The following is a 23,376-nucleotide window of genomic DNA, read 5'->3' on the forward strand; positions in this document are numbered from 1 at the left end:
TACCGCCTTATTTTCCTTATAATACTAATGGGAACCACTAATATGGTTCGACGTTTTGTTGGGTTTGATATTTATCTTAATATCTTTAGATGACGAAAATATGATGCGTGGAGATCGCCACAATTCTCGATAAATTTAAAAGAGGTTTGATGGGACAAAACTAGTCTGTCCCATCCTTCTTAATATATTAATTAATTAATTAATTAATGTTGAATTCCAAATAGCCCATGGCTTCGAAAGCAGCCTCTGGTTTGGGTTTGAAAGAGAATAATGACAGCTGATTTCTCGTTTCAAAGTCGTACCAAATCCAATTTCTAATGATATGATAGGATAACATATTTTGCATATCATTCTCCAACATGATTCAATCAATTTTTTTCCTTCTATTTTATAATTGCAAATAAAATGGAATATATGATGATTTACTAATTATATATATATATATATATATATAAAGAAAACAAGAAACAAAAAACTTAAAACATTGATTAATCATTTCATCACTATCTTAACTGTCCCAGTGTCTATGAACTGAAGCGTTCTTTCTTTTTCCCGATTCTAATAATTGGGCGCCCTTTGTTTTATAAATATCCAAATTCTTCAAGGAAAAGGGAGCCATGAGTCCATGACTGTTTCCTCGTCCATTTCGCCTTGTTCCATTAAATGCTCTACAGATAGCAACTCCAGGGCACGCATCACCAAGATCGCTTCTTCCCATCACCAAGATCGCTGCCTTTCTCTCCCTCTCCATTTACTTCCCCTGGGGTAGGTAAGATCTCAGTGTTCTTGTTTGTTTCGAATTGGATTCTGATTATTCGCTTAAATTATTCTGTTGGTAGATCAGGCGGTGGTGATGAAGGCGTTGCTATCTCTGTTCTTGGTCCAGCTGTGGCTTCTCTCGAGGTCCGCCAATGGCAGCACGCAGCGCAACGAGCTCGCCCTCGGGTTCCGCGGCTCGGAAATGGAGTACATCGACAACTATGGGTTGTTCCTCTTGTCCAATAGATCCACCTTCGCCTTCGGCTTCACCACCTTAAGCAACGACTCCACCGCCTTCCTCCTCTCGGTGGTCCACCAGGGGAGCGGCGCCGCCGTCTGGACCGCCAACCGCGCCGCGCCCGTTTCCAACTCCGACGTCTTCGTCTTCGACGAGGATGGAAACGCTTACCTCCGGTCCGGAGATGGAGTGATCTGGTCCGCCGATACCTCCGGCAAGGGCGCGACGCGGATCGAGCTCCTCGATTCCGGTAACCTGGTGTTCCTCGGCCACGACGGAGCCCCCATCTGGCAGAGCTTCGATCACCCGACCGATACCTTACTCTCCGGCCAGAGCTTCGCCGAGGGAATGTCGCTGGCGAGCAACCCTAATGGCCAGGGATTGAAGTACCAGCTCCGGATCGAGTCAGGCGACGCCAAGCTCGTCGCTCAATTCCAATCGCCGCAACCCTACTGGTCCATGAGCCGCGACCCGAGGAAGATCGAGAACGAGGTCGGCCGCGGCATACACTCCGCCGTGCTTGACTCCAATTCATGGAACTTCTTCGACAACAACCAAACCCTAATCTGGAAATTCATCGTGAACCCAGATTCCTCTGGAAATGACACACTGGCTGCCGTTCTGGATCGATCCGGCTCCATCCTCTTCTCATCACTCCCCAGCTCAGGCCAAGGCAACTCCTTCCCTGTCAGGGTTCCGAACGATGCTTGCGACACGCCGGAGCAATGCAATCCCTACTTCATTTGCTCCTCCGGCGGCAGCTGCCAGTGCCCGACCGTTCTTAGCTCGTCTCCCAACTGTAATCCCGGCATTGCTTCGTCCTGTGACCCGACCACATCGATGGATCTCGTCAAGGTCGATGCCGGAGTCGGGTACTTCGCCACCGATTTCGTTTCTCCCAGTTTGAATTCCAACTTAACCGGATGCAAAGATGCTTGCTTGAACAACTGCTCTTGTGTTGCTTTATTCCACGACGAGCGTTCTGAGAATTGCTTTCTCTTTGATCAGATAGGAAGCTTGAAACAGATTCAGGGCAATTCATCAACTTCTACTTACATCAAGGTGCAGAGCAATGCAGATGGGGGCAATGGGTTGAATGGAGAAGGAAGAAGAGGCACTACTACTTTGATCATTGTCATCGTCATCTCAATACTGACTGTTTGTGTGATAGTAGCTCTCATCTATCTTGCTTTCCGGATTCATCAAAGGAGAAAGAAAACTTCTGAACCTTCTCAAGGATCATCAGAAGAAGATAACCTTTTTGAGAGTATCTCAGGGATGCCGGTCAGGTTCAGTTTCAGAGAGCTACAAGAAGCTACAAATGGCTTCTCTGTGAAGCTCGGGGAAGGAGGATTCGGCTCGGTCTATCTGGGGAAGCTCCCTGATAACACCAGTGTGGCAGTGAAGAAGTTAGAAGGTATCGGCCAAGGAAAGAAAGAATTCCGCTCCGAAGTGACGATAATTGGCAGCATTCATCACATCCATCTGGTTAAACTCCGAGGTTTTTGTGCAGAGGGAGCGCATAGGCTTCTCGCATACGAGTTCATGGCAAAGGGGTCTTTGGATAGATGGATCTTCAAAAAGGATGAGGATGAATTCACATTGGATTGGGATAAAAGGTATAGCATAGCTCTCGCTACCGCAAAGGGGTTAGCTTATCTCCATGAAGACTGTGAATCGAGGATAATTCATTGCGATATTAAGCCCGAAAATGTGCTCCTAGACGACAATTTCCTCGCCAAGGTATCAGATTTCGGGCTAGCTAAGCTCATGACGAGAGAACAGAGTCATGTCTTCACAACCCTTAGAGGCACAAGGGGGTACCTTGCACCGGAATGGATCACAAACTATGCGATATCTGAGAAAAGCGATGTGTATAGCTATGGTATGGTCTTGCTCGAGATAATTGGTGGGAGGAAGAACTATGATCCAGCAGAGATTTCTGAGAAAGCTCATTTCCCTTCCTATGCTTTCAAGAAGATGGAAGAAGGGAAATTAATGGAAATCCTTGATACCAAGTTAAGATACAAAGACAAGGATGAGAGAATTGAGACTGCAATCAAAGTTGCCCTATGGTGTATTCAGGAGGACTTGTACTCAAGACCTCCAATGACGAAAGTAGTCCAAATGCTAGAAGGACTGCACGAAGTGCCTCCGCCCCCGATAACTTCGCAGCTGGGCTTTCGTTTACACGCAAACCCGTTCAAGTCTATAAGCGAGGAGGGAACGTATTCAGGTTCGGGGCCATCGGACTGTAACAGTGATGCGTTTCTTTCGGCCGTTCGTCTATCGGGGCCAAGGTAGTTGAGGCAACCTTCAACTTGTATAGATCTCCTATAGAAATGTGGTTTTGTTAAAATGTATGAGAATTTAGAATGAGTAGTTTCTTCTTTTGTTTTTAGTTTCTTTTGAAAATTCTTTTACATGTGAAGCGATCAGTTTCTGGTTTTTATGATGCGTTGTTACGTATACTTGTTCAAACTTCGAACGGCTTTGATTTGGTTTACTTTCTCTTCTCTGTGTTAACTTAGGAATAGGTTTGTAGGGACGTTGGGTGAGCGAATTATTTTTTACCATATTAATTGTCTGCTCAAATTATGGTACGGTAAAAGGACGTCAAGTTGTCACTTGACATCCGCGGTTTAATTTCTAATAAAAGGACGTCAAGTTGTCACTTAACATCCGCGGTTTAATTTCTAATTAAGGTGTATTTATAAAGATTTTTTTCTAGGAATGAGACATGTAATCATAAGATGTTACGCTATGAGTATTTTTTTATTTATGTTGATGATAGATATATCTAATTCATCAATTTATTTTTAAATGGTTAAAACTCGATAGGTGTTGGAAGCTAATGCTGAACTTCAACCTTGACATTACTTTGGCAACTGTGCTCGGTTGCCACCTTGCTCTCGTCTTGCATAGTGGATGAACCGGTTGTGATCAAGTAATGGGCCAACTCTTGGAGGTCTTTGGTGTTGAAAATGGGGATAGTGGAGAACGTGACTCATGTTCCCCACTACTCATAATGGAAAAGGACTATTATACCCTTAGTGGATTTCCCTATATAAAGGGGGTACGTCCAAGGCTCAGGGGTGTGGAAATCGCAAGCGTGCGACGAGAGTCAAAGGAAAACATCCAAGGCGGCGAGATTTGGTTTGTGGAATTGCGGAGGGCTTTCCGACATTGTGATCGCTCTTCCGACAGCGAGTCTTCGCCACTGCCGATTGCGGATCTGCGGGAGATCGCTGTAAGTTTTTACTGCATTTAATTAATTCGTCTATCATGCGTTTAGATTATTTTCAACAATGGTATCAGAGCCAAGTTATTTCTAAATGCATAAGACGAATTATAAAATCATTGTTCGGATGTTTTCTCGCTTTGCCATTTCGTTTCACTGTTTTTGCACGACTAATGTGTCGTAACATACAACGTCGCTTACCGGTGACAAGGTCGCTGGTAACAATCATAGCGATTTCCATCGGAGCAGGGCTCGGGCCGCAAGAATATGCCGGTAAAGGTATTCAGAGGTCTATGATGGCGTCTTGGTTAGCTGGCAGAGTGCTCGAGGCGGCCTCGGCCTCATGCAGTTTCTGCAGTGTTCGTCGCTGTGAGGCTGAGTGCAGCGACCGAGTCCATCGCAGTTGCAACTGAGTCCGTCGTGGTTGCGTGGTGTGCGGCATGCGGCGTGCGGTGTGCAGTTTGCAGCATGTGAAGTGTGCGGCATGCACAATGTGCACGATGTGCACAACGTGGGACGTGGGTGTTGCAGAGAAAACAGAGGCACAAAGTTCGATTTTTTTTTTAAGGATAAGTTCTATTTAAAAAAAAATGAAAACGAAATTTTTTGATTTCGATCCGAACAGGGAACATGCATAGTTTTTAAAGATTTTTTTTTAAAGCTTACGTGTTAAAAAAAAAAGGATTATTTATATTAATATATATAAATAAAGCATGTTAAAATTAATTAGAATTATGATTGTTGGTCTAATTTTAATTAATTAGGTGGGTTTAAATTGGTTGGTTTATTTAGACCCGGTTCAAGTATAAATCATTAGTTGATTTAACCGAACTAATTTGATCAAAACCCGAAATTAATTTGGGTTGATTAATTGGACTTGGACCAAATATGATCAAATGACCAGATTGGTTCAATTGAGTCAGATTTGATCAAAACAATTAGATTTGTTCTAATTGGTTGAACTTAAACCAATAGACATTGGTTTCATCAAACGGTTCTGAGTTTGATCAATAAGTCTGAAATTGATAGAAATGGACTTAGAGAAAAAGTAACAGAACATAGGCACAAAATCCCTGTCCAATTAGATTAGTTCTAATTAAGGACAATGAACCAAGCTTAGGATCTGGATTCCTAATCAACCGATCCAATGGGTCTAACCAATTAGATTAGTTCTAATTGTCGACTTAACTCCTAAAAATCGAGAAGATTTGTTTTTCTTGATTTATTATGTTGGTACTATGCCTGTATAAATTGAAATAAGCCAGTTTTGTACTGGTTAGTCGGTTTTGTACTGACTTATTTATTTTTCAATTTTTCAGATGGCTAGTCGTGATTCACGACAACATGAGCTTTGGGAGGAGATTAAGGAGCTTGATTTCGACCCTGTTCTAGGACTCGGATGGCTTATTGGTCGGCTCGATCGGTTGTTCTGGAAACTCGAGCGAGAAGAATTTCCAGTAGAAGACACACACAGAAGATTTGCTCTAGTCTATTCACTGCCAGAAAACCTTAGGCAGATAGCATTCCAACTTTGGGATGATTATGATAGACACATCTCGTACTCAGAGATGTGCAGACAGTTGCTACATCTCTATTGGGGTCCTGAAGACCCAGAGGAGGATCCAGATGAATCTGAAGAGGATTCAGAAGATCCTGAAGATCCTCCAGAGGAGGATCCAGAAGAATCTGAAGAGCATTCAGAAGAGCCTGAAGATCCAGATGAATCTGAAGAGGATCTGGGAGAGTGTGTGTGGGATCCAATTGAAAATCTTGAAGCTGTCTTGCCCGGGATTACCCCAAATGAGTCCAGGTTGAGAGGGATTATATTAGCCACTTCACTAGTGTCTGCCTAGTGGGAGTGGTAGTTGCCTATCTAGTTTATTAGAGTTCTGTTATTTTTATTGTCGTTTTGTATGAACAATAGTTAGTCCATTTCATTCATGTCAGTTAGTTATATGTTAACAATTTGCAGCATAATTTTATATTAATGATATGTTCATTTATTTATGCTGTTTGCTTGACATGATGCATGATTAGTTCATGATGTATTAAATGATTAGTTCATTTAATTAAAAAAACATGATATATTAAATGATTAGTTCATTTAATTAATGAATTCATGATATTATAAATGATTAGTTCATTTGTTGGGATGTATGTAATAGAATTGATTAATATTAATTTGATTGGTCATACGGATGATGAGTGAAAACATAGTTGTCACTTGATTTTGTAAACCAACTCAAAGTAATATTAAGTCAATCATAAATTGCATACATATGATATACACTGAATACTAAATAATTTGTTTATTTATGATAGATTATGGCAACCAAAAACATAATAGCTGAACTCAACAAAAGTGAGAAACTTAATGGGGATAACTACAAGATCTGGCACCTCAAGATACAATATGTACTTGAGGAACAAGAAGTTCTAGAGGCTGTAAATCAGGTTATGGAAGTACCTGTAGATGGTCCCACTGCACAACACAGACGAGATCTTGATGCCTATAAGGCATGGAAGAAAAAGGACTCCACTGCAAAGGGTATATTGATTAGTTCAATGGTAGACAACCTAGTTTTCGAATATGAGTCATATCTTACGGCTCATGAAGTCTGGGTTGCCCTTAAAGAAAAATACAGTGGAGTAAGTCTGAGCAAGCTTCGACAGCTGACAATTAAATTTGACAGCTACAAAAAGCGTCCGAATATATCAATGGTTCAACACCTCAGGGAGATGTCGAACATGATTCGGGAGCTTAAAACTGTTGGTCATGAGTTGACTGATGAACAACAGGTTCAAGCAGTTATTCGTTCACTTCCAGATTCTTGGGAGACCATGAAGCAGACCTTAACTCATAGTGAGAGTATCAAGACTTTCACTGATGTCTCACGCCATATAGAATTAGAGGCGGAGAGAGTTGAATCCGCAAGGATTTCTGGACAGGCCTATGTGGCTGTAAGTTCTGCTGGATCATATGGATCCAAGAAAAATAAATGGTTCAAGAAAGGGAAGGGAAAGAAGAGGGAAGCTGCTGTTGTGGGACAAGGATCAATCAAGAAGGTAGTTAAGAAGACTGGAAAGAAACCTAAAAACAAGTTGACTTGTTTTAACTGTGGCAAAAAGGGCCATTTTGCTCGGGAGTGCACTGAGCCGAAAAAGGTAAATCCAAGTGTGTCTTCTTTTCAAGAGCATTTTGTTGCTAGTTCAGTGTTGTTAGCTGATTCTTATCCTTTGTGGATTATAGATTCGGGAGCAACCAACCATGTAGCTCGGGAACGAGTTACATTTGTTGAGTACCGTCGGGTACCAGCTGGCAACAAGTGGATCTATGTGGGAAATAATGCAAGAGTTGAAGTCAAAGGAGTCGGCACTTGCAAACTCAACCTACGTGGTGGTAGAGTTTTATTTCTACATGATGTCCTGTATGCTCCTGAAATTCGACGGAATCTTGTTTCCGTTACGTGTCTTCTTGATTTAGGGTATTGTATTAATTTTTACAGTCGGTCTGTTGAACTTAAGATTGACTCAGTGTCAATCGGATATGGTTTTTTAACAAATGGTTTTATGGTTCTTGATGTAGAACCAGATGTCAATTATGCTATTGATGGTTGTTTTTCAAACATTGCTTTAACTAGTGATGCAGATATAACTGATGAGGTTTGGCATGCTAGATTAGGACACATAGGACAAGAACGTATGAATCGATTAGCTAGAGAGGGTCTATTGGACACTCGAGCTAAGATTCAATTGTCTATATGTGAGCATTGTCTTGCTGGAAAAGCAACTAGGAAACCATTTGGTAAGGCTATTAGATCTGAATCAACATTGCAGTTAATTCATTCGGACATTTGTGGTCCAATGAATGTGAAGGCTAGACATGGAGCTTCCTATTTCATTACATTTATTGATGATTTCTCTAGGTTCGGTCATGTGTATTTGATTTCTCACAAATCCGAAGCATTAGATTGCTTCATTCGTTATATGAACGAAGTTGAGAATCAAACGGAACGTAAAGTTAAGACTTTACGCACTGACCGTGGTGGGGAGTATTTGTCTGATATGTTTAAGACAATATGTAATGATAGAGGGATTATTAGACAGCTGACAATCCCTGGAACTCCACAGCAAAATGGGGTAGCTGAAAGAAGAAATAGGACTCTTCTTTAAATGGTTAGGTCTATGATGGCGCAAGCTAATTTGCCAATCTCCTATTGGGGAGATGCATTATTAACTGCAGCCTATATACTTAACAAAGCGCCTTCAAAGTCAGTTTCATCTACCCCATATGAACGTTGGACAGGCAGAAAACCAGATTTGAGTAATCTGAGACCTTGGGGGTTAGCTGCTTATGTTCATGATAGTTCTCACAAGTATGGAAAACTAGGGCTTAGAGGTAAGAAATGTATCTTTATAAGATATCATGAGACCTCCAAAGGTTATGTTTTCATAGGTGAGCAACTAGATGGAACCATCTCCGAAATAGACTCGAGAGATGCGACTTTTCTCGAAACAGAGTTCCCAATCAGAGGTGATGTTGATAAAAATGTTCCTCTATTTAAGGAGGATGAGATATTATCAACAAGAGAGGTGTCAAAAGGGATACCTGAGTCTAGTCAACCGAGTGGGAGTGATATGCTGAGTCATGAGTTGACTTCTCAACAGCCCAACTTACGGAGAAGTGTTCGTAAGATCAAACCTAAGAAGAGGTTTGATATTGAGAATGAGGCATTGGTTACACTTCCAATTGACGACGACGAGCCTCAATCCATTGAGGATGCATTGGGATGTAGAGTTAGAGAAAAATGGAAAGCTGCAATGGTTGAAGAGATGGAGTCCATGATTCAAAATCATGTTTGGGACTTAGTCGATCTTCCTCCGGGCCGAAGGGCTATTGGGAATAAATGGATTCTCAAAATAAAGAGGAAAGCAGATGGATCGATTAACAGATACAAAGCTCGTTTAGTTGCAAAAGGATATACCCAAATGGAGGGTATTGACTTTGAAGAGACATTTTCTCCCGTAGTGAAATTTGTATCAATAAGAGTTATTTTAGCCTTTGTGGCACATTATGACTTAGAATTACATCAAATGGATGTAAAAACCGCTTTCCTTAACGGTGATCTTGACGAAGAAATCTATATGGTTCAACCAGAAGGTTTCATTGCTGAAGGCCAAGAGTAAAAAGTATGTAGACTTAGAAAGTTTATATATGGGCTAAAGCAAGCGTCAAGACAATGGAACATAAGATTTAACTAAGTCGTTTTATCTTATGGTTTCGAGATGATCAATGAGGATCATTGTGTTTTCTTGAAAAGGGAAAAAGGAAAATATGTCATTTTATCATTATATGTTGATGATATGCTGATAGCTGGACATGACATAGGATATGTGAATGAAGTCAAGAAGTGGCGGTCATCACAATTTGATACAACTGATATGGGAGAAGCTGAATATATCTTAGGAGTAAAGGTCATAAGAGATCATCCTAAAAGACTTTTGGGTATGTCACAAGAGTCTTATATAAATAAGATGTTACATCATTTCAGCATTTCTAATTGCAACATAGAACATACACCTATTGTGAAAGATACTGTGCTGAGCAAGTGTATGTGTCCTAAAACTCCAGAGGAAATAGCTAAGATGAATAAAAAGTCATATGCCAGTGTTATTGGTAGTTTGATGTACACTATGTTGTGTACACGTCCCGATATCGGCTATGTTGTGGGCTTGGTCACTCGCTTCCAGTCAAACCCAGGACCGAGACACTGGAAGGCGATAAAAAGGATATTCAGATATCTGAAGGCGACAACAGATTATTGTCTCTGTTTTCAAGGATTAGATATGAGTGCGAAAGGATATTGAGATGCAGATTGGTGGAGACCTGGATGATAGAAAATCCACATCGGGATATGCATTCTTGCTGAATGGTGGCGCCATCTCCTGGAACAGCAAGAAACAAGCTTGTGTAGCTTTGTCGACTATGGAAGATGAATATGTGGCATGTGGTTGTGCAAGAAGCGATCTGGTTGAGAAGGTTTCTAAAGCATCCAAAGATTGCTAAGGATAGTGGGAGTCGAATGACTCTCCACTGTGACAGTCAAGCTGCAATAGTTTTTTCTAAGGATCCCAAATATCATAGCAAAGACAAGCATATAGAAATTAAATATAATTTTGTGAGGGATATTGTGACTAAAAGAAAAGTAATTCTTGAGTATGTCCCAACACGTGGTATGCTTGCAGATCCTTTTACTAAGCCAATGACTAAAGAGTCATTTAAAGAACATGTAAAGTCTTTGGGGCTTCGTAGAATATAACAATATTGAAATAACAATCAGACTTTGTGTTATGATTGTGTCATTTGTCATAATTTATTCAGTGTATATGTTGTATTTGTTACATTCATATAAGATCTCGGTGAGCATGTTGGCGAGTGGAGATTGGTCCACTCACATGGACAATCATCTCTGTTTGTTAAGTACAAATAGGGGTAAGACCGTTACTTATGGAATAACTTATGTAGCTAAAATTAGAGACACATCCATAAGTTGAGGTCGCCTTGATAATTGTGTCAAGATGAGATCATTTATGTGTAAATAATGATTGAAGTAAATGAACCCACCATTTACTAAACCTGTTGAAAGCCAGATTAGAATTCATATGTTGAATTCAGGATTAGACGTTAGGTATGTCTAGATCGAAATCTGTACGATGTTAAATTTGAAGACAACATGCACTCTTTTTCATAAAGAGAATAACATCGTAGCATGTGATTTATACCACATGTGTTATTGCGACAATAAAGGTTGTAGGAGAATGAATCCCTGTTTCTCTACTATGTGAGACCTTTGAGATTATATGTTAATCTCAATTTTTGCCTTAGTGACTATTTAGCTGTCTACTTGAAGTTTTAATCAGTGTCTGCTACTTTAGCGTGTATCTTATGGCTATGGATGATTCGGTCTATGGAGCATAACTAGGAAAGCGACTGATTAAAATGAATTGATTCTAGCTAAAAAGGAAGATTAAATATATTTACATCTTTTGTTGTTATTCACTGGTCGACCCATTTCTGTTATGTACGGAAATGAATGTGGATATTGGATATGGAACATGCTCATGACATAGTGGTCATTATAAGGGATTAGAGATGTTCATATCGATGTAAATGAAAATTATTTAATCTGGGTAAATAGCAAGACATGGATATCTTCAAGATAATGGCTGTGTGTCATTTGAAGATTGGATGAATCCTGGATAAAGGCTATGTGCCACCAGGAAAGTGGCTAAGTGTCATAAAGAGTGTGTCTCTAATTTATTTGAGTAGCTAAGTAAAGTGTAACAACTTTATTAGCATTGATTACTCAAAGAGCGGCTAAGTCAAGGTGTAACAATCTTCTTAGCAACTATCGCTCAGTGTGCTTGCTGTCGCACGAACCATTTTCTCTAAGTATGGATTGGATGTTCTCATATGGTCTATGTGACCAAACTCTCTAATAGTCTATGTGACTTATTAAGTCTTTGTGACTTACCTAAATGAACTAGTCTTAGTGACTTACTTTGGACGAGTGGGAGATGTTGGAAACGGGGATAGTGGGGAACGTGGCCCATGTTCCCCACTACTCATAATGGAAAAGGACCATTATACCCCTAGTGGATTTCCCTATATAAAGGGGGTACGTCCAAGGCTCAGGGTGTGGAAATCGCAAGCGTGCGACGAGAGTCAAAGGAAAACATCCAAGGCGGCGGGATTTGGTTTGTGGAAATGCGGAGGGCTTTCCGACATTGTGATCGCTCTTCCGACAGCGAGTCTTCGCCACTGCCGATTGCGGATCTGCGGGAGATCGCTGTAAGTTTTTACTGCATTTAATTAATTCGTCTATCATGCGTTTAGATTATTTTCAACATTTGGATATATCACTGCCAGTAGATCGGATGAGGGTCGGATTGTCTCTAGTCAAGTATTTTCTTATCTGATCGGCAAGTAATCAGATTGCCTCATGACGACACGAACCTGGGATTGTCTGTCGTCAACTTGGGGCGGAGAAGAATGGCCATTGGAGATATGTCTAACCTCAGTGGAATGACTACTACTTCAAAATTAAATCCGGAACTTTCCACAACTAATAGACGAATGGAAAAATTGCAACTACTAAGTAGAATTAATAGTTGTTAGACATAAATATAATAATTGCTCTAAAATTAATCATAATCATATCAAGAGAATCATATTAGAGATAATAATTTAATATTCCGACATCAACTACAATCGCAAGCAATCAGATTAGGAGAATAACATCAACTCTACAAAATCAGTTAAGCATTAATATTTGATTGTGATTCCATAAATACAAGATTATTCTCTAATTTTAGCATAGCATCTAAATACTCAATTAGCATAGCCTTATGTATAAATAGAACCTACACAATTGATATATCTGTCGTTAACTTAGGGTGGAGAAGGATGACCACTGGAGATATGCCTAGCCTCAGTGGAATGACTACTACTTCAAAATCAAATCCGGAACTTTCTACAACTAATAGACGAATGGGAAAATTGCAACTACTAAGTATAATTAATAGTTGTTTGATATAAATATAATAATTTAATGCTCCAAGATTAATCATAATCACAATCAGATCAGGAGAATTATATTAGAGATAATAATTCAATGCTTCAAGATCAACCACAATCACAAGCAATCATATTAGGAGAATCACATCAGCTCTATAAAATCACTCAAGCATTAATATTTGATTGTGATTCCATAAATATGTGATTATTCTCTAACTTTAGCATAGTATCTAAATACTCAATTAGTATAGCCTTGCGTATAAATAGAGGTTGTAACTTATACAATTGATATAGTAAAAATTCTACAAAGTTCTTCTCCTCAATCATTGTTTTTCTTTAACTTTAACTTGGTATCAGAGCATTGCAAAGAGAAAACTCCCAGAATCTGCTATGGCGCATCTTACCCTAGTTTTGGCTACATCGATGTCTTCGTTTGCACATCCAGTGTCAATTAAACTCAATCAAAAAAACTATATACTTTAGAGGTCTCAAGTTTTGCCCGTATAAAAAGGGCATGGATTATTTCAATATGTATACAATAATCCCTTCTGAAATAGTTTCTTCTACCAATGAAAATGGAGATTCTATCAGTGCTGCCATCCTGATTATCTCGTCTAGGAGCAACAAGATCAGCGTCTCCTTAGTTGGCTTCTCTCCACTCTTTCTGAAACCATCTTGGCACATGTTGTCGAGGTTTCGTGCACCTCATCACGGAGTCTTTGGCTCTCCCTATAGAAAATGTTCTTCTCCCAATCGAAGGCACGAGTGATGTAGCTCCGTCTGCAACTTCAAACTACTAGAAAAGGAGAAACTTCCATCACCGATTACCTGCAACATATGAAGTCGATATTAAATAACCTTGCGGGTGTGGGTCAAAAAATTTTTGAAGCAGACCTCATCCTCTATATTCTCGGTGGCTTGGGCCTTAAGTACGAAAATTTAATTGTGTCGTTCACAACGAGGTTAAATATGGTGGGTATTGATGATCTTACTAGGCTTATGTTAACCCATGAATACCATCTTGAGCAACTCCACCAGACGGACTTCAATTCGGCACCAAAGGGCAACATTGCGATAGGCACCTTTGGTCGCATGCATTGTCATCCCTTTTCTTGCCATGGTAGGACTTCTTCTTCTCCTTCTGGAACTGCCCAGAGTTTCTCTTCTATAAGAGGAACATCAGGCGCTGATGCTTCTAGAAGTGGACCTTCTTCATATGTCCCAAGCAGACCCTCTTCATACTATGACCCATCAAGGCCCGTCAACTCAACATCTCATTCTTGCAGTGGTTGGAATAATAAAGGAGGACGCAATAGAAATTGATGCCCCAAATGCCAATTATGTGGGATGTTTGGTCATATTGTAGTTAATTGTCATGCTAATCACTCATGCCAAATTTGTAATGGTATAGGACATTCTGCTGTCTGTTGCCAGCGTCGATTTGATCACAACTAAGGCTCCACTAACAACCCGATTGCAATCGTTGCTGCACCATCTAGTATTGCTGATCTTGCATGGTATCCAAATTCAGGTGCTATTGATCACCTTACTGCTGATCTGGACAATCTCCATCTACACTCTCCATGCTAAGGGTCGGAGAAAATTATGGTCAGAAATGGTAATAATCTCCCAGACTCCAATATTGGTCATTCTGTTGTTAAGAGTACAGACAGGTCACTACACTTGATTAATATATTGACAAAAAATCTATTAAGTGTTGCCCGCTTTATGACCGAGAATAACGTCTTCTTTGAATTTCATCCAACATTCTGTGTTGTCAAGGATCAAGTCACGAAGAAGGAACTTCTTCGCAGAACACTTGATGGGGATTTATATCGGCTAAATCGATCTGAGGAATTCAACACCAAACGAGCTACTTTTCTCGAAGAGCGCTTCTCAATTACTACATGGCACCACCAACTTGGACATTCGTCTTTAGCAGTAGCATCTTTTGTTATTTCTACTTTCCAGTTACTTGTCTCAGGAAATAAGATAATTACTTTTTGTGTTGCTTGTCAATATGGGAAAGCTCACAAATAACCATTTCCAAATTCGCAATCTCGAACTACAAGTCCTTTAGAATTACTACATTCAGATGTTTGGAGTTCATCACCGGTTTTTTCCTCTAATGGATGTCGTTATTTTGTGCATTTTGTGGATGATTATAGCCACTATACTTGGATTTATCCTCTCAAGCAAAAATCTGATGTCTTATCGGTATTTATAAAATTTAAAATATTATTGAGAACCAATTTGACAGGAAAATTAAAGTCATTCAAACTGACTGGGGTGGTGAATATCATAATCTTGCTTCTGTCATCCACTTACACAGAATTCATCATCGTCTCTCATGCCCTTACACGAGTGAAAAAAATGAAGTTGCTGAACGCAAGATTAGACATATTATAGAAATGAGTCTCATCTTACTTGCTAAGGCGACTATGCCACTCTACTACTGGGATGAGGTATTTCTCACTGCGGCTTATCTAATCAATTGACTCCCAACTCCTACGTTGCATCGCCGGTTGCCTTTTGAGGTCTTATTCCATCGACCTCCTGACTATGATTTTCTTCGCACCTTTGGTTGTGCTAGTTATCCTCTGACTCAGCCTTACAATCGTCATAAACTGGATCTCCGATCTGTCAAGTGGGTATTCCTTTGATACAGTGATCCTCATAAGGATATCAGTGTCTTTATCCACCTACAGGTCAAATTTTTATCTCTCGCCATGTTCACTTTGATGAGACCTCGTTTCCATTTGCTGCATCACAATCCTTGACGCCCTCTAACTCTATGCCATCAGCATCGACTGCATTGCTTCCTTCAGAAGTCTCTATTTGATTTTCTACTGCTCCAGAAGACTCTCCGCCTCCACCTTCTGATCTTTTGGCTACTTCACCTCACTCCAGTTCAAATGTTGTTGACTCTCCATCCCCTACACCTCCATCTATTGCATCTACCAGAGGACCTCTCAAAGCACCGGCTTGCTCGTTGCATCCTATGGTTACTAGTGCTAAATCAAAAGCTGTTGCACATATTGTCACTATGGAGTATTGTGAACCAACTTGCTTTACCATTGACAACAAAGATCTTGCCTGGCGAGAGACCATGACTTCTGAATTCAATGCCCTCATTCAGAATGACACTTGGTCACTTGTTCCCCATACATCTACTTAGAATATTGTTGGTTGCCAGTGGATTTTCAAACTCAAGCGTCGATTTGATGGCACCATCGAGCGTCACAAAGCTTGTCTTGTTGCCAAAGGTTTTCACCAACAGCCTAGTATTGACTATGTTGAGACTTTTAGTCTTCAAACCCACCACATTACGTACAGTTCTTGCTCTTGCTGTCACTCAAGGTTGGCCCACCCATCAAGTTGATGTTAGTAATGCATTTCTCCATAGGACTCTTCGTGAGGAGGTTTATATATCTCAACCACTTGGCTACACACATCCCGACTTTTCTAATTATGTATGTAAACTTTGCAAGGCTATCTATGTCTCAAACAGGCTCCTCGGGAATGGCATGACACACTACGAGATCTCTCTCCATGGGTTTTAATGAATACAGATCTAACTCCTCACTATTCCTCTATCACTCAGCTCAGATAACTTTCTATTTGTTGGTTTATGTTGATGATATTATATCCACAGACAATTCCTCCTCTCACATCTCTGCTATGCTTGCTCAACTGTGTAAGAGGTTTCCTCTGAAAAACCTAGGCCAACTTCACTATTTCTTCGGCATTGAAGCTACTCGCACCCCTCAAGGGTTTTTTCTCTGTTAGTCTAAGTATATAGCAGATCTTCTATCTCGGGCTCATATGGACCATGCCAACCCCTTACATACCCCATTTGCCTCTGGCTCCTCTCTCTCTCGATATGATGGTGATCCTTTGCCTGAGCCTCACATGTATCGGAGCATTGTTGGTACCCTGTAGTACCTCATCCTCACTTGCCCTGAGATTACCTTTGCGATTAATCAAGCATGTCAGTTTATGTAGTCTTCTACTTCTTCTCATTGGTGGCGGTCAAATGCATTCTTCGATATCTTCAGCACACTCCATACCATGGCCTTCTGATTCGGCCATCTACATCTCTTGGTTTGACAGTGTTCTCCGATGCTGATTGGGCTGGCTGTACCTGTTGGGACCTTGACGTCCGCTAGAGGGGGAGTGAATAGCGTCTCACCCAAAACGTCGCTTCCTATAATAGTTAGAGTGCACAGCGAAAATACAAGACAAACACTAACAAAAGAAGACAAACCAAACACGTTGTTTAACGTGATTCGGAGATGAAGCTCCTACTCCACGGCTGCCCGTAAGATGGACGATCCCAATCCGTCAGTAGATGACTCCGCGGAAACCTTCGGCTAGTTCAAACCTCCTTTTCGGTGGAGAAACCTCACCACAACCTTGATCCAAACACTTTTATATCACAAGAAGAGCTTGGAGGCTTTGGAAAACTATTAATAGGGGTTAACCACCTCTATTTCATCAACCATGCCCAAGCACCTCGAGCCCTATTAAATAGAGATCGGGTGGAAAACACTAAGTATTTTCTCGCCACCAGTCGACTGGTCCTTTAAGTGAAGTTGACCGTTACCCAACGGTCGGCCATTAGTCGACTGATACAGTGTATCAGTCGACTGCTACAGTGTATCGGTCAATTGCTACAGTAACTAGTCGACTGCTACAATGTTGCTACAGTAACTCCTAAAAACATAGGATTTTACCTCGAGTACAATCACTTAGCACTCTTCCTCGCCCGACCAACTTAGACCTAGCCTTCTAGCCTCCTTTATCAGCCTCGCGTCCCTTGGATGCCTCCCCATCCTTCACGTCTTGCCTTCTGGAGCTTTCTTCGGCTTGTCCTTATTGTCGGGTCTTCCTTTGCCAATAGGTTCCTCACCTCCGAGAGTTCATCCATTGCCAAGTCACACTTGGACTTACGTTGCCAAGACTACATGCTTGGACTTACACCGCCAATACTCATCATTCAACTTTCCTCTTTTGCCAAGATCACCTTTGGACTTTCCTTGTTGTACCTGTATCCTGCACACTCACAATGCATATCAAATACAACAATAAACCTAACTTAAATGTTTGCCCAAATATCAAAACCTAGGGTATCCAGATTGTTCCAACAGTACTGATGATCGTCGCTCGACTACCGGCTATTGTATCTTTCTTGGTGACAATCTCATTTCATAGAATTTTAAGAAATAACATGTTGTCGTTTGGTCCAGTACTGAGTCTGAATACAGGGCCCTTACCCATGCTACTACTGAACTATGTTGGGTACAGTCACTTTTAACAGAACTTTGAGTTCTTTTACCGGACCCACCGATCCTTTGTTGCGACAATATTGGTGTGACATTCTTTACTGATAATCCAGTGTTTCACGCACGAACCAAACATATTGAGATTGACTTCCACTTTGTTTGTGAATGAGTCACTCGCAAGCTACTTCAGATACACTATATTTCTACCCAAGACCAGGTTGTTGATATCTTCACAAAGAGCCTCTCGTCACATCAATTTTCTCTTCTCTGGGACAAGCTCATGGTGTGTGCCTCCCTATTTTACTTGAGGGGGGCTGTTAGACATAAACATAATAATTCAATGCTCTAAAATCAATCATAATCACAATCAGATAAGGAGAATCATGTTAGAAATAATACTTAAATGCTCCAAGATGAATCACAATCACAATCAGATAAGGAGAATTATGTTAGAGATAATAATTCAATGCTCCAAGATCAACCACAATCGCAATCAGATAAGGGGAATCACATCATCTTCACACAATCAGTCAAGTATTACTATTTGATTGCGATTCCATAAATATGTGATTATTCTCTAATTTTAGCATAGTTTTTTAAATACTCAATTAGCATAGCCTTGAGTATAAAATAGAGGTTATAACCTACACAATTGATATAGTGAAATTCCTACAAAGTTCTTCTCCTCAATCATTGGTTTCCTTTAACTTTAACTGTGGCTAGTTAGTAAGAAATACTATCGTTTATCTCCACCAACTTATACAGGCACTCTTTTATATTAAACTGAGGGGAGAGTGGGAGAGAGCCTTATTGCACACTCCTCGCACGTTGCTCACATCTTCAGAACGTATTCTAACCACATATCATAGTTATAGGATCCCGCCCTTAGGTCTTCTGACCTGACGCTGAACCCTGTGTTGGGTCAGATCGATATGACTTAACTTTGATCGCGTTCTTTGCCGGCCATGCAACCCCTATTACTTCCACCACATCAATCGATAATAGGGACAATGAGGTCCCACAACTAGGAACTTACTCTGCTTCTCGGAAGATCACGAATCACAATGATTCAACAACCGATTAGGGTAGCTGTAATTCTTAACTTATCTGAAAAATGCAAGAACTCCCATGAGGATATGAACATCGATTTTACATATGCACACTGATGCTGGTTCAATATTGGAGGATTAATCTTTCATAGGGCATAATTTTTGGCTTGGATTCAAAATTAGAATTTATTAGTGGCTACGCGTGTAAAATTTAAAAATATACATCTATTACGGGAATTCATAACTGTTAATTTTTGGGCTCAAATTCTACCACCTCTAATTTGGAAGACCTCTATCCGCGCCCTTTTTATTATTTTTTTTTAGTAATTTTCATTTTTATGGTATTTAGAGTATTTTTTTTATATTTAAGGGTTAGGAATTATTTATATCAGCATCATCTTTTTTTTTTTTTATTTCTATTTATTATGAAATTATCTTTTCTGGTGAAATTGAAATTGAGGTTTAAATCTCAATTGAGATCTAAATTTGAATTTTTTTTCTTTTTGAGTGTTAGGTTAAAGTCTATATAATATCTATCAGCCTTATGAATAAACATGCTCAATTCTTAATAAAATTTTTCTTTTCGATGGTTTTTTTTACTTGCCTTCTTCTAAGTTTTTCATTCTATTCACATAATAACCACTAATCCTATGCGAAAGTGGAGATAATGGTTGGTTGGGAACAATGATTCTGATGTTGACTAAATGAAGACTCCTCATTATCCCTAGATGCCTCTGGGCTCCAAAATGCCCTCGCGTCTCAAAAAGAGTGTTAGTTGTCGAGCCAAGAAAAGGATCTCTGATGTTGATCCTCTGACGCTCAAGTTAGTGATCGAGTTGAGTAAAAATGAATGAATAGTGAATAATAGCTAGTGGTATCGCATCTTGTGAGCATACCTGCGCCTATAAATGGAGATCTCTTTTATAGTGTTATTGTTTAGGTATAAATCTCAAAGCGTTTTCAAAAAGAGCATACCATAAAGATGCTCTGATGCATTTCCCAAAATAGACCCACAATTTTTATTAATGATAGGGAGAAAGCTTCTAGTGTGCAGTTTACTTACAAAATATTTTCTGTCCTCCGTGACACAATACCAAAAAGGTAATATGAGGTCGTTGGATTGAGGGGTCCACTATGCATGAATATGATAATCTAGCCAAGCCTCCCAAGTGTCCCAATCGGTTGCCCCTCAGAGGTACCGTCTAGTTTAATTGGAGAACTATAGCGAGAGACTCGATCTTCGTGCAACCTCTTCATTGAGCTAGGAAGTTTGGAAAGAGTGAGTATCTAACTGGTTCGATCGACTAGATCATTCCGTCGAACTGATTAACTATGCTATTTTTAAACCAAGGATAAGACTCGGCTCAAGTCCGATCAACTCCTTAGTCTGGTCGACGTGACGATTCGATCGGCTATCTCCCGTTTGAAGGAACAAACCGTGCAGACTTTCAAGGTTGACTTATCTTTAACTATAATCGACATATCAACCAATCTCCTGTACTTTGACTTAGGGTCCCACTCCAATCACAGTAACAACCACTATCCTATTTGACATCACACATTTTAGGATTCGGATAAAAACCGAATAATTCTTTAACATCATCCTCCAGTTCTTAAATTCCCACAAAGTACTCCAGCGAGATGCACCATTTTGCACAAAGATATTGTATGCCACAAGTCAAGGTTGCTAGTTGGCAAGTTGGGTTAGGTAGCATCACTAACCAATTTGCACTGTCCTTCGACCATCATCATACAAAAGTATGGGCAAAGATCATTGGAAGACGTGAAACAACACTGTTGGATTGCTACAACTCAGCCCTTTTTCTGAAAGCTCAGCAACTCTATCATCGATGACAACAGCACTCAGTTTGTGATCAAGTTACCACAGAGTTTAGTTCTTCACCTCAGTAAAATTATTTTTCCAGTGAATTAGTTGAAGTCTGCATGATGGTGCACTGGAGCTGCCGGCTTGCTCTCCCTGCCATTCACTGGGACACCGGTTGTCGCTTTGTGCCGACTGGAGTTGCAGTGTGGGCTACGGTCTGGCAGCATGCTGTGATTGGATGGAGAAGAGGTGGGACTTGACTCCTACTTGCCCCCCTGGCCCCATTGTTCCATCAAGCCATCTAAATGTTTGCTTAATTGCTCCAGTGGATTTTGTTAGTCATCTTCACGGCACACCCTCACGCAACTTTTGTGATGCAAGTGGTGCAAGGGATATGAACATAAATTGAAGCTGATTGTACGTATCCCAGTTATTTCCCGAGCACCTTGACTCGGTACTCGGGTGTTGACTGCATCGAGCACCTGACCCTAGTACTCGGGTTCCCAGTTCTTAGATACTAATTAACATCCACCGAGCATCTGACCTTAGTACTCGGGTTCAGTGTTCAGACTTGGCCCCCTATGGCCTTCCTATAAATATGTGGCGTCTTCCGAATGGAGAAGATGGTAATAATTGTTCCCTTCATGGATTTCCTATGAATACATGGCGTCTTCTAAATGAAGAAGCCAAAGTGGGTGTCAAATATAATTCGCTGATTGTCTTCCTATAAATACATGGTGATAGATAAATGGTGAGACAGTTAGCGGTTGTAGAATCTAATTCCTTCATCGGCTTTATGTGGAAATGAAGGAGAGTGACTTTTGACGGGAAAAATATAGTAGGGATCCTCTGTCCGCAAATTACGGATCAGGGGATGGTCCACTGTATGAAAACCATTGATTTAGATGGACTTTATTTATTTAAAGATGGGATTCATCCAAATCAAATATTCTCGTATAATGGATCATTCTCTAATCCGTAATTTATGGACTAGAGGATCTGTCCTGAAAAAATACTCTTCTGACCACTATATAAACATTAAAGAAGATAAGTCTCATGTATAATTTTTCTTCCAAATGCATAGGAGACTTTTCTCGACTAAATTCTACTCATTTCTAGTATTCTTCTTCTCTATAAAACCCTAAATATCTTCTACCAATGATTAACTTGAGCATAATGATTTGACAATATTATTAAAATTTAATAATGTCAATTGGCAATGAAAGAGAGCCTCCATGCCACCATTCATAGAAAATATTAATTGATAACAGTATCTTATACTCAAAATCAAATAAGTGGGCACAACCAATGTTTACAATATTATTAAATAAAATTCATCAAAATTTCAATTCTGCATTTATTTTTCTCTTTTAGACCACGGCACGATGTCTCACGCGCATCGCACCAGAAACCAGACATATCACGTGCATCACCATGAAACTCAACTAAACCGTCGTCTTCATTTTTTTTTTTTAAATCTTCCCAGCACGAACGGCACATTTTAGTTTTAATTTTTTTTAATAACGTTGAAATTTGTTGGAGATGCAGAGAAGGAACGTTCTAAATTCCGACTGCGCGATTAACCAAAAAAAGCAAAACAAAACAAAAACCATATTTATTTACATACCTCATCGACACCTTCCAGATTCACAAACCAAATCGGCGACTAATTACAGGGTTAGACAGATCTAGTTACCGGCAATGGAGGCGGCGTGATTCTTGTTGTTGATCACCTGGAAAAAGAGCTTCCAAAAGAGGAAAAGAGGGAGAAGGAGAGGGGGCGGATCGGATCAATAACAGCAGGCGACCCGCTGCGTCTCCCGATCACGGAGGAGCCCCTTGTACAAGGCCACCCTGTTCGCCGGCATCCGCGGAGGCGGCCGCCGATCCTCCACCTCCTCTTCTACCTCCTCCGACGCCGCCGACGCATCATTGCGGGAGGAAACGTAGAACTCCACCACCTCGGAGGCGAACTGGACCCTCTTGTTCTTCTTGTTCTTCTTCCTGTCGTCTATCGGGAGGGGGAAACAGTCAATTTGGGGGAAACCTTGGGGGGATTCGAGGAGGAGAGAGGGGGGGAGGGGGTTTACCGGCGGAGGAGATGCAGGAGCGCGGGGGGCACCACGGAGGGGCGGAGTTGCGGGGGAGGACGGCGGAGGCGGCGGGGAGGGAGAAAGTCTTGGCCCGGCAGAGGGCGAGAAGGATCATCGTGCCGGAGACGGCGAGAGCAGTGGCGAGGGCGACGCCGTGGGAGTCCATGAGCGAGGAGGGAGACGACGACACGAGGAGGAAGAGGAGTTGGTGATCGGTGACATGTGATGTGAAAAGGGAAGTGGTGTCGAAACCGGTGAGTTTTGTGGCGTCAAAAGCTTCTTTTGAGAGGGTCGACGACAGCAGCCTG

General features: G+C 40.8%; 2 protein-coding genes across 5 annotated transcripts; one reads left to right on the forward strand and one right to left on the reverse strand.

The window, feature by feature from the left end:
- The first annotated feature begins 619 nt into the window (after positions 1-619).
- On the forward strand, positions 620-3,436 carry LOC121991867 (G-type lectin S-receptor-like serine/threonine-protein kinase SD2-5). Of its 4 annotated transcripts, none has more exons than XM_042545934.1 (2): positions 620-769; positions 840-3,436. In XM_042545934.1, exon 2 carries the CDS (start codon positions 854-856, stop codon positions 3,299-3,301), a length of 2,448 nt encoding a protein of 815 aa, XP_042401868.1. In that variant the 5' UTR covers positions 620-769; positions 840-853; the 3' UTR covers positions 3,302-3,436. The 4 variants fall into 4 exon arrangements, with proteins under 4 accessions (XP_042401868.1, XP_042401866.1, XP_042401869.1 ...); XM_042545932.1 differs by having other exon boundaries at positions 845-3,436; XM_042545935.1 differs by having other exon boundaries at positions 620-765.
- Positions 3,437-22,575: 19,139 nt separating this feature from the next.
- On the reverse strand, positions 22,576-23,363 carry LOC121989912. Its single transcript, XM_042544213.1, has 2 exons — positions 23,066-23,363; positions 22,576-22,986 (listed from the first exon to the last, which is right to left on the reverse strand). The coding sequence occupies exons 1-2, from the start codon at positions 23,232-23,234 to the stop codon at positions 22,766-22,768; spliced, it is 390 nt and encodes a 129-aa protein (XP_042400147.1). The 5' UTR covers positions 23,235-23,363; the 3' UTR covers positions 22,576-22,765.
- Positions 23,364-23,376: the final 13 nt, after the last annotated feature.

This window comes from Zingiber officinale, chromosome 6B (assembly GCF_018446385.1).
Source record: "Zingiber officinale cultivar Zhangliang chromosome 6B, Zo_v1.1, whole genome shotgun sequence".
Lineage (NCBI taxonomy): Eukaryota > Viridiplantae > Streptophyta > Magnoliopsida > Zingiberales > Zingiberaceae > Zingiber > Zingiber officinale.

Excerpts from the sequence above, each read along its gene's own strand:
- LOC121991867 (XM_042545934.1), top strand. The coding sequence starts at position 854 with ATGAAGGCGTTGCTATCTCTGTTCTTGGTCCAGCTGTGGCTTCTCTCG.
- LOC121989912 (XM_042544213.1), bottom strand. The coding sequence starts at position 23,234 with ATGGACTCCCACGGCGTCGCCCTCGCCACTGCTCTCGCCGTCTCCGGC. Across the intron at positions 22,987-23,065 it reads CTCCTGCATCTCCTCCGCCG|ACGACAGGAAGAAGAACAAG; the intron begins GTAAACCCCCTC and ends CCCTCCCGATAG.